The following is a 17,194-nucleotide window of genomic DNA, read 5'->3' on the forward strand; positions in this document are numbered from 1 at the left end:
AGGGACACTCCCCTTCTCACATCACAGAACAGAGGATATCAATCACAGGCTGTGAGATGATGCTCTCCTTCCCCATCACCAGTTGTCTGTTGGAGTCGGGAAAACCTGTCAAAAGTGATTCATGCAGATCACAGTAACAAGGCAGCAGAGAGAAATCGCACTCAGTGCTTTGAATAGAAACAAGTGCACAATACAGAAGAATGTGCTTTGTTCATGTTTCATGTCTTGAGATTTACAACCACTTCAACAAAGTTGATGTATTTTCTACATTAGTTTTTCTTTTAAATGTATCTTCTGTGTTCACAATCCTCAAGTGGTAGGGGAATAAATCCAAGGCCTCACCTGCTTGGGTGATACAGGGAGCACTATTAATGTCACAACTGCAACTATGAGGCCCAGCCTGACTGGTCTGTCAGAGGTTGAAAGCTTAAAAAATAAATTCTGCTATATGCTGAAAAAATATTTTAAAGAAATATCTGGAAAATATTGGTTGCTATATATTTCAGAAATAGGACATGCACACATTAGTATTAGTAATGTGCGTTCAACCAGTTACCTAAACTGTGTAACATTTTACATTCTCACAAACAAGCATCTATCAGGAGAATTCAGTGAAACAGCAATGTCACTTTTCTGGCAGTATGGCCCTTTTTAACGTGGCCTGCACCTAATTCATGAAAGCTTTGTGCCAGTTTCAGTACAAGTACCAACATGTACATCAGATCCAGCTAGTTTTTACTACCACTACTTTTAGATTGTCACTGTGGCTGCACCAAATTCTTAAAGAATTACCACCAGTTTGCAGATAAGCACACTGACAAGTGTTACTAAACCCACAACACTAAAATCAGTCTGTATATGCTGTAAAGCATGCTTGATATACTCGCTGGCACCTAAGGGTTTAATCCTCAGCATTGTGTAAAAAGGCTGATTGATCCTGACTTCTCTGATCCTCCCCTTCTTTCAGTGTCCACTTTTTATCTCCTGATCAGACATATCGTGTGGAGACATTCTGCACATGCTCAGTTTGGTGTGTATTGCTTGAGAGGTGTTTTTTTTTCTTTTTTCCCTTGGGAGAGTGCATGTGATCAGCAGAAGGCCAATCAGCACTGTCCATACAGGGGATCAGGGGTTCTGCATCCCACTAGAGCAGAAAAAAAAAAAACAAGTTTTATCTAGTCCTCTGCTGAACACTGATAGAAGTCACAAGACTGCTGTAACTGCTGATGAGAAAAGGTATTTAGCGGTTTATATACTAAAATAATGTGGGAGACCAGATATAGTGAATGCAGGGTCCTGGGTTTAGTAACAATTTAAGACCAACTCAAAATTGGCATACAGTGTTATAGTTTAAATTTTAGCATTTATTTCATTGGTTGCTTGGTGCTCAGACCAAGGCTGCCTGCAGCCTAGCAAGCAAGGGTGCAGGTCACACTGAACTGACAGTGGGCAGAGCTTGATGGGGAACTCTGAGAGACCAGTTCCCCATCAAGTCTGTTCTGCCTGTGATTAAAGAGGCTATAGAATCCACCCATTGCCATCTGCTTTCAAAGTGGTTCTAGAGGCTGAAGGTTTTTATGCATTCTATGCATGAAGGTAAAAAAACTTTAGTGTGCATAGCCCCCTTAATGCTTACCTAAGCCTGATCTTAATCCAGCAATGTGCACAAGAGCAGCGGCTCTCCCTAGTCTCTCCCTCATTGGCTGAGACACCAGCAGGAGCCAATGGATCCCGCTGCTGTCATTCATTGCCAGTGGGGCAGGGCCAAGGCACACTCCGTGCGTCCCATAGACACACAGAGGTGGCTCAGGAGCAAGTACGCACGAGTGCCAACAGAGCAAGCAGCTTGCTATGGGGGCACTCAGCAGGGGGGAGGAGCGCTAGTAGGGGATCAGAGAAGAGGATGAATGGGGCTGCTCTGTGCAAAACCATTGCACAGAGCAGGTAAGCATGACATGGTTCTTTTTTCCTTTTTTTTTTTTTTTTTTTTTTTTAACGATTCTTTAGTATCACTTTAAATATCCAATGAGTAATACCAGCTCTGTTTGTTTCTCAGTGAAGAAGCTTTCTACAAAAGCATTGCAGCACATTATTGAAGGCTGTCAGGAGGTTCCACAAGGGGAAGCTGTATCATGCGTTGTATGTATTTTAAGGTAAGTATGAGAATAAAGGCCTTGAAACAAAAGGACAATTTTTCTTGAACGTTTGGTAATTATTTAGTCACCTAGTCATTGGCCACAGAAAGGTGTTGGTGATGGTAGTAAAACTGGTTAATGCATAAAACTTTGTGTACATGCAGCAAGTTTAGCCATTTATGAATCCTTCTAGAATGTTGTGAGACATTAGAATAAAATGTTAAACTTGCTGAACAAGGGTATATGTATGATGGGGTTTACAGTGCCTTGAAAAAGTATTCATACCCCTTAAAATTTTCCACATTTTGTCATGTTACCAAAAAACGTAAATTAATTTTATTGGGATTTTATGTGATAGATCCACACAAAGTGGCACATAATTGTCAAGTGGAAGGAAAATGATAAATGGTTTTCTAAATTTTTACCAAATATCTGAAAAGTGTTTCGTGCATTTCTATTCAGCTCCCCTGAGTCAATACTTTGTAGAACCACCTTTTGCTGCAATTACAGATGCAGGTCTTTTTGGGGATGTCTCTACCAGCTTTGCACATCTAGAGTGACATTTTTGCCCATTCTTCTTTGCAAAATACCTCAAGCTCTGTCAGATTGGATGAAGAGCGTCTGTGAACAGCAATTTTCAAGTCTTGCCACAGATTCTCAATTGGATTTAGGTCTGGACTTTAACTGGGCCATTCTAAAATTGCCCTGTATTTGGCTCCATCCATCTTCCCGGGCCATTCTAAAATTGCCCTGTATTTGGCTCCATCCATCTTCCCATCAACTCTGACCAGCTTCCCTGTTCCTGCTGAAGAAAACTGTACTGTATTACCCTGTCTGTACTGAATGGAAAATATTATGTAGCAATCTAGGTCTAACATAACTATTATCCATTTTGTAACATATCGTTGCCAGACTGATTATCACTGTGAGGCTTGGGGGAATATATCCTGTTTGATAGTGTCATATTTAATGGTGAAACCGGTACTCTGATACAAAGTAAGCTCTTCAGACACTTATGACATGGCGAACAAAGTCTGGAAACCTCCAGAAAACCATAGAAGTGGGATTTTTTAGGTGGAAATGTTCTACCAGCAATCCCCAAAAAAAGTTGTATTGTATTTTTAAATAAGGTGGCTTCAAGCTCAGGTGTAAATAACAATGTTTAAACAAATGTTTTGACCTTGATACAAGTTGTCATTTTTCTTTGAGAGAATCTCCACATATAAAGTCCCACTTCAATTGTGTTCTGGATGTTTCCAGACTTTGATGCTTAGTCTTCACAAGGGATGTGGTGGGTTATACCAATGTCTGCCTTAACATATGATACAAGTGAAGAGCTTGCTTCTCGGTTAACTTACTTTACTTACTTCACATGTAGGCAGTTTATTCAAGAATATTTGTGGATGTATGATCACCAGGTATTTGGCATCTTGGAAACTATGTCAATTTTGGACCAGTCACTTGTTGTAGACCTAATTCCTACAATCTCTGAAAGCTTGAAGTCATCTGAGCATAAGCGTGGACTAGGAAGAAATGCAGCTTCTAGGTATGTTCTTGGTACAGAAAATGGACTGTGTTGCAGAAAATGTTATGAAGGGCATTTATACGCATGTTCTAAAAGCACTGCCTTCCTCCATATTATATTAATATAGAAAACTTCCTGTAGTAGCTTAGTGTGTGGCAAGCACATGTCACATGCTTGTAGAAAACTCATTCTGATGGCATTTCCTGGTGTTTTACTAAAGATCTCCCATGCCTTTGTGAGGATAAAGAGAAGCTGTGTGGATGGATTGAACTAGCCTCCCTTGAATTCTTATCATAAAGGTATTAGCTTGTACCCAGTGGTGTCAGATCTGTTAATGGTATTGGACCTGTACTCAAACGAAAGAGGCCTACACACAGATGTTTAAAGCTGCCCAAATCCTGGGCAATAAAGGGCATCATCAGAGGTTACCTGCCAGAAAAAAAAAGTCCTTAGAAATAGGCATCAGAAATTTCATATGAATCTTGTTTTGGGCATGAACCCCTCCCCATCATATGCTCAGCTGGAATTTCACAGCTGTGTGACAGAATCATGTTAAAGCTTAACAATTTGTTGGATTTTGTTAAAAAATAAAAAGGGACTTGAAATATTTAATTTTCCATGCCAAAATGCAACTTCTGACTTCTTCCAATGGTGTTGCATAACCAGAACTTTGGTATGTGTTAGGTGATCCAAATCCAATTGGTTGATTCTTCCTTTAAGGAAAAATTGTGTGAACCGATACCTAGGCACTTGACCACTGGAAGCACAGTCTGCTGGCAGGTTGGCTTTTGAATGTGTACAAAAGTTACAATGTATCCTGAACTTTTAACCACCCCTATGCATTGCTACATTTATTTCTAAACTCAATGATGGCAAGAAGTGAATGAATGAAAGGGAATGAGAAATGGCAAGACGTTTTTTGCTGTAGTACTGATAGCATCAGGAGTAAGAGCTCATAAGCTACCATTTTGTTATCACCACTAAAATGAGGGACAATAAATAGGTTTTGTATTCTTGTAGCCCCATCCAGGTATACCCACATATATTTAAGCTGTTATGTAGTTGTATTCCAAGCCAATCATTCCATCAGTGAGTCTGTTGGCCCATAGACCGGTCAATGAGAAGTGCCTCATAAGAAAATTGCTGTTAGGTCATTTAACTTCATACAAGATGAAAAGGGAGCCAGTCCATCATTTTAATATTCTCAGATGTGTGATTGATAGATGCACACACTGCTCAAAAAAATTAAAGGAACACTTTTTAATCAGGGTATAACATCAAGTCAATTAAACTCCTGGGATATTGATCTGGTCAGTTAAGTAGCAGAGGGGGTTGTTAATCAGTTTCAGCTGCTTTGGTGTTAATGAAATTAACAAGTGCACTTGATGGGCAACAATGAGACAACCCCCAAAACTGGAATGGCTTTTCAGGTGGAGGCCACTGACATTTTTTTTTCCCTACTCTTCTGACTGGTTTTCACTAGTTTTGCATTTGGCTATGGTCAGTGTCCCTACTGGTAGCATGAGGCGATACCTGGACCCTACAGAGGTTGCACAGGAATTTTACACTTCTGCAGGATGGCACATTAATACGTGCCATTTCCAGAAGATTTTCTGTCTCTCAGCACAGTCTCAAGAGCATGGAGGAGATTTCAGGAGACAAGCTGTTACTCTGGGAGAGCTGGACAGGGCCTAGAAGGTCCTTAACCCATCAGCAGGACCGGTATCTGTTCCTTTGTGCAAGGAGGAACAGGATGAGCACTGCCAGAGCCCTACAAAATGGTCAGAGGCATTCACATTAGTGGCCTGCTGGAGGTCAAACAATCAAACAGACTACATGAGGGTGGCCTGAGGGCCTGATGTCCTCTAGTGGGCCCTGTGCTCACTGCCCAGCACCATAGAGCTCGATTGGCATTTGCCGTTTGAACACCAGAATTGGCAGCTCCACCACTGGCACCCTTTGCTTTTCACAGATGAGATCAGGTTCACCCTGAGCACATGTGACAGACATGAAAGGGTCTGGAGCAGCCATGGAGAATGTTATGCTGCCCGTCATTCAGCATGACTGTTTTGGTGGTGAATCAGTGATGGTCTGGTTAGGCATATCCATGGAGGTACGCACAGACCTCTACAGTCTAGATAATGGCACCCTGACTGCCATTAGGTATTGGGATGAAATCCTTTGACCCATTGTCAGACCATACGCTGGTGCAGTGGGTCCTGGGTTCCTCCTGGTGCACAACAATGCCCGGCCTCATGCAGGCAGTTCCTTGAGGATGAAGGAATTGATACCATTGAATGGCCCTCACGCTCGCCTGACCTAAATCCAATAGAACACTTCTGGGATATCATGTTTTTGTCTGTCCAATGCCACCAGGTTGCACCTCAGACTGTCCTGGCAGAGTGATGCCCCTGGTCCAGATCTGGGAGGAAATACCTCAGGACACCATCTGTCTTCTCATTAGAAGCATGCCCTACCGCTGTCAGGCATGCATACAAGCACATGGGGGCCATAGCAACTGAGCACCATTTTGAGTTGCTGCAATGAAATTTAAGCAAAATGGACTAGCCTGCTGTGTCATTTTTTCACTTTGATTTTCGGGATGTCTTTTAATTCAGTCCGCTGTAGATTAATCATTTTCATTTCCATCAAACAATGGGGCATCCTTGCGTTCCTAACACATTACCCAGTCCACATGAGTATAGATAGCCAGCATGATTTTTTCCCCATTGAGATCTGATGTGTTTTCAAAAGTGTTCCTTTAATTTCTTTGAGGTGTGTGTGTGTTATAAAAATATTATGTATGTATGATATTATGATTTCTCTTCTGTCTAAAACGTAAATGCCTTGTTTGTTTACAGGGAGGCTTACAAAAGATTGCTGTCTCACTTGGGTGAACTTGGACAAAATGAGCTCCGAGCACTAGAAAATGAAAGACTTTCATCCTGAACCAATATCAAAGCTATTGCTTAAAACACAACTGTCATGTTCAATGGAAGCTGCGTTCTGTAGACGTTCATCAGTCTACTTAAGGATGGCATTAACTTGGGTCTATGACATTTTAAAGAAAACAAGTATTTGTTGCACTTGCAGCAACACTAAAACGTGCAATATGGACTTTGCTTTGTATTTGTAGAGCTCTTGAGTATGTAGTGATCCTTCTCTAAGAAAATATTTTTTAGATGAATTTGTAATGTTCAAAATTTTTTATTTTGTTGTAACAAGCTGTATAATATGCACTTTAGCCTTAAAATAATGGATTTTTCTAAGTCTACAATATTTTTTTCTCTTTACAAGTGTTGCTTTATTAATCTGCCACAATCCGTTTATAAAATATTAGAATGCTTGCCTTATATTATATATTTATATCTCTTTTCCTTTCAGTGCTGATTTCTTATAAAAAATACTTTTGATAACATTACAATTAGTGACATACATATATTAAAGAGGTATCATTACATCTTTTTCACTATTCTGCCTCCAATACGAGAGAACACAAAGTATTTTGTCCTATGTTGCTGGGTGCTTCCTAAGTCTCTAGCCATATGGTTGGACTGGGCACCCCCTCACAGCACCGTTGGTCCAACAACATTGCTAGGAAAAAGACAGCCCCTTGTCTCAGTAAGAAGTACTTTCCCGAGACAGGTAGCAGCAAGAAGAATGCAGAGGGAGCAAGATAGGAGAAAATGTGTCCATATATCACTGTGCACTACACGTACTCCTAATCCCACAGAAGACTACTGGTGGTTTTTACATCACTAAAGGGATCTCTTGCCCACGCCTGCCTGGATTACTGGATAACACTTACAGTGGGGCAAAAAAGTATTTAGTCAGCCACCAATTATGCAAGTTCTCCCACTTAAAAAGATGAGAGAGGCCTGTAATTGGCATCATAGGTAGACCTCAATTATGAGAGACAAAATAAGAAAAAAAATCCACAATCACATTGGCTGATTTGGAAAGAATTTATTTGCAAATTTATGGTGGAAAATAAGTATTTGGTCAATATCAAAAGTTCATCTCAATACTTTGTTATATATCCTTTGTTGGCAATGACAGAGGTCAAACGTTTCCTGTAAGTCTTCACAAGGTTGGCACACACTGTTGCTGGTATGTTGGCCCATTCCTCCATGCAGATCTCCTCTAGAGCAGTGATGTTTTGGGGCTGTTGCTGGGCAACATGGACTTTCAACTCCCTCCAAAGGTTTTCTATGGGGTTGAGATCTGGAGAATGGCTAGGCCACTCCAGGACCTTAAAATGCTTCTTATGAAGCCACTCCTTCGTTGCCCGGGCGGTATGTTTGGGATCATTGTCATGTTGGATGACCCAGCCACGTTTCATCTCCAATGCCCTTGCTGATGGAAGGAAGTTTGCACTCAAAATCTCACGATACATGGCCCCATTCATTCTGTCCTGTACTTGGATCAGTCGTCCTGGTCCCTTTGCGGAGAAACAGCCCCAAAGCATGATGTTGCCACCCCCATGCTTCACAGTAGGTATGGTGTTCTTTGGATGCAACCCAGCATTCTCTCTCCTCCAAACACGACAAGTTGTGTTTCTACCAAACAGTTCTATTTTGGTTTCATCTGACCATATGACATTCTCACAATCCTCTTCTGGATCATCCAAATGCTCTCTAGCAAACTTCAGACGGGCCTGGACATGTACTGGCTTAAGCAGGGGAACACGTCTGGCACTGCAGGATCTGAGTCCATGGCGGCGTAGTGTGTTACTGATGGTAGCCTTTGTTACGTTGGTCCCAGCTCTCTGCAGGTCATTCACTAGGTCCCCCTGTGTGTTCCTGGGATTTTTGCTCACCGTTCTTGTGATCATTTTGACCCCACGGGGTGAGATCTTGCGTGGAGCCCCAGATCGAGGGAGATTATCAGTGGTCTTGTATGTCTTCCATTTTCTAATTATTGCTTCAACAGTTGATTTGTTCACACCAAGCTGCTTGCCTATTGCAGATTCAGTCTTCCCAGCCTGGTGCAGGTCTACAATTTTGTTTCTGGTGTCCTTCGACAGCTCTTTGGTCTTCACCATAGTGGAGTTTGGAGTGTGACTGTTTGAGGTTGTGGACAGGTGTCTTTTATACTCATAACAAGTTCAAACAGGTGCCATTGATACAGGTAATGAGTGCAGGACAGAGGAGCCTCTTAAAGAAGAAGGTACAGGTCTGTGAGAGCCAGAAATCTTGCTTGTTTGTAGGTGACCAAACACTTATTTTCCACCATAATTTGCAAATAAATTCTTTCCAAATCAGCCAATGTGATTGTCTGGATTTTTTTTTCTCATTTTGTCTCTCATAGTTGAGATCTACCTATGCTGACAATTACAGGCCTCTCTCATCTTTTTAAGTGGGAGAACTTACACAATTGGTGGCTGACTAAATACTTTTTGCCCCAATGTATGTCTGTCTGTCACTGGTGTCATCAGGGGGAGCAGATGTAGGCCTGGTAATAGCTTGTGCCTCTACTTTGGTGGTTTTGCAGCCATACAGCACTGTGGCATGTGTAACTAAATTAGGCTTAGGCAAAGAAACCGCTTTAAAATTTCAACTGTAGGAGTTGTCATTCACAAATTACTTTATTTCTCAATGTTTGAATAGCAAGTTTCTCTTTGTATGTCTATTGCAAATAATTAGCCTGGTTTAAAAGATTTCTGATTCAGCCTTTCAGCAATACAAGCAGTGATGTTTAAGAGGAAGGCACCTTAATAGGGGAATGTCACATGAGGGGACTTATCAAAACTTTGCTATGGGGGGCTTTGTGATTTGCAGTTACGCCTGTGAGTGAATGGAATTTGAGTGGCTTGTCAGGATCCTTGCTTTAAGATTAAATACATAACTCTGGGGTCAAAGAATTACAATCTCCTTTCCAAAGTTGGGGCACTGTGTAAAATCCATATCAAAACATAATGATTTGCAAATCTTAATTTTTTCTCAATAGAATTTATATCAAATGTGTAAACTGAGAAAATGAGCCATTTTAAGAGAAAAAAAAAGGTCATTTTGAAATTGATGGCAGCGACACTCCTCAAAACATTTGGGACAGGGCATCAAAAAGCTGGCAAAGTGGTACTAAAAAGGAAAAGCTGGAAGAACATTTTGCAACTAATTAGGTTAATTGACAAACAGGCCAGTAACCTGATTGTCTCTCTAAGATGCTCATTTTATACCCAGAGTAAAGATGGGCAGAGGTTCAACCATTTGTGAAAAACTGCTAAATCTAAAAATTTTCAATCAATTTCAGAATAAGGCCCTTCAATGTAAAATTGAAAAGACTAAATAAATATACTGTCAGCTTCTATATACAATATTGTCATATTCTGAGAACCTGAAGAAATATCTGTGCACAGGGGACAAGGCCAAAACACTATTGGATTCCTGTAGTCTTCAGGCCTTCACACAGCTCTGCATTAAAAACAGGCATGGGTGTGTGGTGGACATCACTGCATGGACGAAGGAATACGTCCAGAAATTACTGTCTGTGAACACTGTTCACTGTACCATCCAAAAATGCAAGGTAAAGCTCTATCATGCACAGAAGAAGCCATATCTGAACATGATCCAGAAATGGACCAAAGCTCATTTAAAATGATCTGTTGCAAAGTGGAAAGCTGTTCTGTGCTCAGACAAATGAAATTTGACATGGCTTTTGGCAACCATGGGCGCCATGTCCTCTTAACTATAGAGAAGGACCTTAGGGCTTGTTGTCAGTGTTCAGTTCAAAAGCCTGCATCTTTGATGATATGGGAGTGCATTAGTGCATATTGGGCACTTTGCACATCTGGAAAGGCACCATCAATGCTGACAGAGCAGCATATGTTCCCATTCAAACAACATAATTTTCAGGGAAGGCCTTGCATATTTCAGCAGGACAATGCTATACTGCATCTTTGACAAACGCGTGGCCTCGTAGTAGAAGGGTGCTTAACTGGCCTACCTGCATTCAAGACCTTTCATCAATTGGAAATATTTGGTGCATCTTGAAACGAAAAATACAGCAAAGACGACCCAGGACTGTTGAGCAGTTAGAATGCTATATCGAGCAAGAATGGAACAACATTCCTTTCTCAAAACTCCAGCAACTGGTCTCCTCAGAAGACGGTTTGCTACACTGTAGTAAACCTAGCCTTGTCCCAAAGTTTTTGAGACATGTTGCCATCAATTTCAAAGTTATCTTACTTTTTTCTTACAGTGGTACATTTTCTCAGTTTAAACTTTTGAGGATTTTCTATTGTGGAAAAATATGGGCTCATGAAATTTGCACATCATTGCATTCTATTTTTATGTAGATTTTACACAGCAACTCAACTGGTTTTGTAATTGAGGTTTTAATTCCTGGAAAAGAAAACAAGGGGAAAAAATGTACAGCCTGAAAAGGTAATTAAATAGGATCTTTGCGCTGTAAAAAAAAATACAAATACTGTAGCTACTGACTCTTAACAAACATGCACTTGCCAGTCCAGGGATTCAGTTCTGTCCTCACCTGGGCCCAGTGGTGTATTTAGGTTTTGTGCTGCCCTAAGCAACACAAAAATAGGAGGCCCCCCCTCCCCGGCGAAAAGAGCCTGACACTGTCCAGCACCAGACCCACTCCCCACAGAGAGAGCCTGACAGTGACCAACAACATTCCTGCCCCACCCCCACCCAAGAGAGCCTTCCACTAACGCCCCCACCACCAGAGAGAAAGACCCCCTAAAAAAAAAAGGCTTTTGCAAATAGCCTTGTACCATGTGACCTGTGTGATCATTCACAGATTTCACATGTAGTAAGCAATGATGTCAGAAGTGACCTCTTGCTTACTACTCTGCATGTGATCACTAATTGCCCGATTCTGAGGAAAATATTATGGAATCATGAAAAAAAAAAACCCACTACATTACACCACTAGTACTTTGTGGCACCACCACTGGCTTTTATAACAGCTTGAATTCCCTGAGGCATGGATTTAACTATTGACAAAACAGTATTCTTCATTACTCCGGCTCCAACTTTCTCTTATTGCATTTGCCAGATCAGCTTTGGAGATTGGAGCCTTATCATGGACCATTTACTTTGCTTACCATCATAGATTTTAAATTGGATTGAGGTCTGGACTATTTGCAGACCATGCCATTGTCAGTATATGTCTTTATTGAAGGAAAGTTTTCACAGCTTTTGCCCTATGGCAAGATGCATCATCATCCTGAAAAATGTCATCATCACCAAACATCCTTTCAACTGATGGAACAAAAAAGTGTCCAAAATCTCAGTATAAACTTGTGCAATAATTGGAGATTTAATGACTGTCATATTCCCCGTACCTTTACCTGACATGCAACCCCAGATCGTCAATGATTTGCATGTTTTATTCAGTCAGTCATCATTATACATTTCATTGGAACGGCACCAAAAAAGAATTTCCAGCATAATCACCCTGCCCAATGCAGATACGTGATTCATCACTAAATATCACTTTCATCCAGTCATCCACAGTCCATATTTGCTTTTCTTTAGCCCACTGTAAGCTTGTTTTTTTCTGTTTAGGTGTAAATGATGGTTTTTGTTTGGCTTTTCTGTATGTAATCCCATTTCTTTTAGGTGACATCGGTCACAGATATTGACTCCCGTTTCAGCCCATTTGTTCCTCATTTGTTTTGTTGTGTATTTTCGGTTTTCAAGTTTTCTATGATGACGCTTTGAGGTCTTCCTTGGGTCTACCAATATGCTTCTCTTTTTACAACCTTCCCATTTGATTTGTACTTGGTCCAGATTTTAGACACAGTTGACTGGGAACAACCAACATCTTTTGCAACATTCCGTGATAATTTACCTTCTTGAAAAAGTTTTATAATCCTTTCCTTTGTTTCAACTGACATCTCTCGTGTTGGAGCCATGATTCATGCCATTCAGCTTGGTACAACAGCTCACCATGTTGTACAAGCACTCTTTTCTAACTGCAGACTAATTAGCAGATGTAATCTGATGCAGATATTTTTTTTAGAACTGCAAAGTACATGGTGCTTCCATAATATTTTCCTCAGAATTTAGTGATTTCTTTTTTTTTTTTCTCTGCTTGATCTGCAAAAACAGTTGCAACGGGCTACAGTTTTATTTTTTTATTTATTTTAAACCACCTTAAACCCAGAAGGTTGGAATGTTAAATGAAAATAGTTTTGAGGCATGTCTGTGATTGGGTTTTTTTTTTCTACACAAACAATTTAACATTTTTCAAGAGTGGTGTTTCCATTCTTTTTGCCAGGGGTTGTAGTAAATGTGTAATCCTGCCACACAAAGCAGTGCTCAGTGCCTAAATGGCAAATCGCTAGACTTGAGCATTAGCACGTTGGCCAGGATCTTTATGGAGGTAGCAGTAGCTCCAATAGAGAAGGAACAGGATGGTGACAGGGTTGTGTCATTTTTTTTTTTTTTTTTTTGTTTAAATGTTGGAGACAAGTATGCTTTCATTCACCACAAAACAGTAGATGTGTTGTCGAAACAAGAAAGAGCTCTCTGTGGTTCCTTCCTAGTGTCTTGTTTCTCTCAAGTTTGCCATTCTGACGATGACATGCTAAACAAAGTTAGACCTACTTGCAATGCCTGTTTCCAGAAATTGAAACACCGCCTTTACTTCTTGTGGGTTGTCCATGTAATTCTTTGAAAAGATGCAACCACCTGCTCAAGATACATCTTTCATTGCTCTTACGACACTTCTAAAATGTTGTTGCTGTGGGTAATTGTGATTGCTCTTTACACCAGGTTACTAAATAAAGCTTAAGCCTTCACATCTGCATTTAGAAATCTGTTCCAATCTGACTCTCCTAATTGAAGGAAATCTGGCCATAGGAAACCTGAAATTAACTATCATTCTTATGGAGAATATGTCATACAATTCCCATGCATCAGGGGTGTCCAACCTATTGACTTTCCTGGGCCATACTGGAAGAAGAATTGTCATGGGCCATAACACACAAAATACACTAAGAATAATGATAGCTGATGAGTAAAAAAAATTGGGACAATCACTGATATAGTGTTCCTATCTGAGTAATAAAACTTTTTTAAAAATATTTTTTATTATAAAACTAAGAGGGCAATATGAAACTAGTGCGATATTTGACATGGTTTTTGGTAGACTAACACAATACTATCATGTAGCAGCAATTCTTAATGAATTTTCAAGGTGCTCATCAGATATTTTGGTTCTAATTTTGCCCTTCACGTTCTTCATCCCTGATAGATGCACCCAAAAACAGGATGTGAAGAGTGGGATATTTTTCTTTAGGAAGATTAAAAATAATAATAAAAGTCCAGTAAAGAGGGGGGCGTGGCCGATGATGGAAGGCAGAAGACGTGTCTTGCTGAGCTCTGTGCCCTCTCGACCCACATGGGCTTTCTTCATTGACTCCACCCATTATTTTCATGTCAGCACATAACTCTCATCCAGTGGATCTTACTGAGCCACAACAGAGCTCCATTCAACGCTATTTGCTTCGCACAGCCCCCTCAGAAATCTGGGCTGTCAAGGTCAAGATGGCGCCGAGTCGTACTCTGGCTAAACTGTGGCCTACCACTTCGGCTTCCACAACCGCCCCGGCTGGCCGTGACACCACCCCAGACTTAGCGGCCCCTCAATCCGAGGCATCTACTATAGAGGGAGACCCCATCCAGTCTCTACATGAGTCCTGCTGTAACGTCTCCTCTCCGCCCCTACGGTTGGCCACAGGGGAGTTGACTAGCTCAGAGACCACGGCCCTCCTTTCTGCCTTGCGGGCAGACTTTGACTTCTGGGCATCTAAACCGCTGGTGCCGAGGTCTCGCTCACACTCCGTTGAGTTACACCCTATCAACCTGGATCGCCCGAGGACTGACTTACATCTTCTCAGTGAGCTGTGCAAATAATATCTATACATAGAGACCTTCTCAACTCGCACTACATGTCTGTATTGACTGTTAACTATTCACACGCCTTTCATTATTGGGTTCATTTGACCAGGGCATTGAGAGGCCTTTGGTTATAGTTATGCCTATTATTATTATTATACAGTATTTATATAGCGCCAAAAGGGTTTGCTCAGCGCTGTACATTATGCTGTTGGTATTGTCCCCACTTGGCCCCTGACCTTTGTGACACCCTCTGCAACTCCTAGAGTGTGGTCCTCTTGGCACCCCACCATGGGTTTTATCATCTAACCTATTAACATTGCCAGCAGCTAAATCCCCATAGAGGATGTCACCAGCGGGGGCCTGACTGGGAACATCCATTGATGTTATATTTTCCTCTGTTGCTCTCATGCCTTGAGACCCTTTCATGGGGATGGCTCCGTGGGGGTTCCCACCACACACCCATTCTAACTATGGAAGGCCACCCTTTTTCCTGGCAGGGATCCCTGGTCCTCATGTTGTGCCTCTAGCAATAAGGTTCACCTACTCCATTTTATAATGTTTTGTTTTCATGTGGTTTGCCGCCTAGTGCCTTACAGGTGTTTTTCTATCCTTATTATATAAAAATGTAATTTAATATGGGTATTTTGCAGTTTACAATATTTATGCCCACTGTGGCGTTGGGAACACATCTCAGAACTTTCCAGATTTGACCTCTCCTCCATAGGACAGGCACAGTTGTGTCTACTCTATGATATTTCACACGCGTCCTATGCTGCAGGTGCTTTAGATAACCTTGTGACCTCTCTGACAAGTGTCCAATTATCTCTAGCTGTTTTCCTTTGCCCTCCCCTGCATCTCTCTCTTCCTTCATAGTCTGTTTTCTACTTTTTCTTTGCTTCTCCTCGCCCTCCTCTTTTTTCCCCCTTTCCCATCTTTTTCTTTCCTCTCTTGTTCTCTTCCTTGCTCCACCATGGCACACACCCTGGTTTCCTGTCTGAAGTTGAAATTTTGTTTTCATAATGTCAATGGCCTCAACATTGCTTCTAAATAGGGACAAATACTATAACAACTGCATAAACAACAGGTCCACATGCTCCTGCTACAAGAAACGCATTTTCAAATTGGATCCACCCCTTCCTGCTCCAACAGGTACTTTAATAGATGGCTCCACAGCACCAACCCTGACCAAAAAGCCAAGGGTGTCTTAATTTCAATCCACAAAACGCTCCCTATCGAGCTCTTAGATAATCTAAATGACCCATAGGGGAGATATATTTTTTTGTAAATGTTTTCGCTGGGGTACTAAATACGCAGTTGAAAATTTTTATCTCCCTAATGCTGATCAAGTCCCAACCACGCTCCGCTATCTGAAGGTGTCGTCTGACTTTACGGAAAGGAAACATATTTTGGGAGAGGATTTGAACCTCACCCTAGACCCACTTTTAGACTCCTTCACATCAAGATCGTCCATCTCCTTTTCTAGATTACGGGCTCTAAAACATGCGTTCTATGTTATGAGTCTGGTTGACGTATGGAGAGTCTTGCATTCTAAAACCCGAAACTTATCTTTTCCCGGACCATCTCTTATAGTCGTATTGACTATTTTTCTAGTGGATTGGTCACCAGAATGCGAAATAGACAACAGGGTGTGGTCTGACCATTCCCTGACGTACCTGACCTTCTCGCCACCCTCTACACTAGTGATGGAGTGGACCTGGCGATTAAACAACTCAATCTTGGCAAATGAAGACTGTGTGACCCACATCTCTGAGATAATTTCTAATTTTATGATGGATCACGCTGCCGACACTACTTCTTTCCCTTGTCACTGGGAGGCTTTAAAATACAGTCTTGCATGGAACTTTCATCCAACTGGGCACACGTATGAAGAGAGAATGTTCTTCTATCACTGCCGCAGTGCAGAAACTCCAACTTCTGGAGATGGCACACAAAAGATCTTCAACACCGGACGCCCTAACAGAATTGGCATTAGCCTGACCTTAGCTTTGAGAACTATATAAAGCTTCCGCGTGTACTTTTGCGGATAAAATAGCCCTCCACCGCTATAAATTCAAGGATAAATGTGGACAATTGAATCCATCCGAAACGTGCATCCACCTTTATCCCCCATATTCAAGGGCTGAATGGAGAAGGGCTCTCCAAGCCTTCTGACATTGCAGAGGTATTTTAAGAATTACTATCAATCCCTTTGCAATATCCCAACCTATTGGACACCAACATCCCCCTGGACGATGAGAAACAGTCCTACATATTGGAAACCGCCCTTCCTAAATTAGCCAATAACACTATCGAGGAACTTGACTCAGACATCTCAGAAGAGGAAGTGTCGAGGGCTATTGCTGCTACTCTTATCAGGCAAGAGCCTGGGTCCAGACGGCTTTTCACCTAAATTTTTTTAAATGTTCTGGTCCCTCCTCACACCTTTTCTGACAAAAGTCTTCAATTCCCTATCCAAAGGCTCCGTTTTTTTCCACACAAACCATTGAAGCCCATATCACCCTAATTCTGAAACCAGACAAGGATCCTTCTTTATGCGCTAACTACAGACCCATCTCTCTGATTGGGGTAGACCTAAAGATTTTTGCCAAAGTGTTAGCAAATAGATTGCAGCCGCTCCTGCCTGACCTCTTACACTTAGATCA

The 17,194-nt window shown here is 41.4% G+C and overlaps 1 protein-coding gene across 1 annotated transcript in view; it reads left to right on the top strand.

Moving 5' to 3' along the window:
• The window catches only part of MMS22L (MMS22 like, DNA repair protein), a 125,151-nt gene extending 118,138 nt beyond the window's left edge, over positions 1 to 7,013 (top strand). The window contains exons 22-24 of the mRNA XM_089665288.1: positions 2,057 to 2,153; positions 3,514 to 3,681; positions 6,522 to 7,013. Coding sequence (XP_089521414.1) covers positions 2,057 to 2,153; positions 3,514 to 3,681; positions 6,522 to 6,609 — 353 coding nt within the window. The 3' untranslated portion in view covers positions 6,610 to 7,013. The remainder of the gene's footprint in view (positions 1 to 2,056; positions 2,154 to 3,513; positions 3,682 to 6,521) is intronic.
• The last annotated feature ends 10,181 nt before the right edge of the window (positions 7,014 to 17,194 follow it).

Source organism: Staurois parvus, unplaced genomic scaffold (genome assembly GCF_062004578.1).
Source record: "Staurois parvus isolate SC_StPar_1 unplaced genomic scaffold, SC_StPar_1.0 ptg000048l, whole genome shotgun sequence".
In the NCBI taxonomy this organism is placed as follows: domain Eukaryota; kingdom Metazoa; phylum Chordata; class Amphibia; order Anura; family Ranidae; genus Staurois; species Staurois parvus.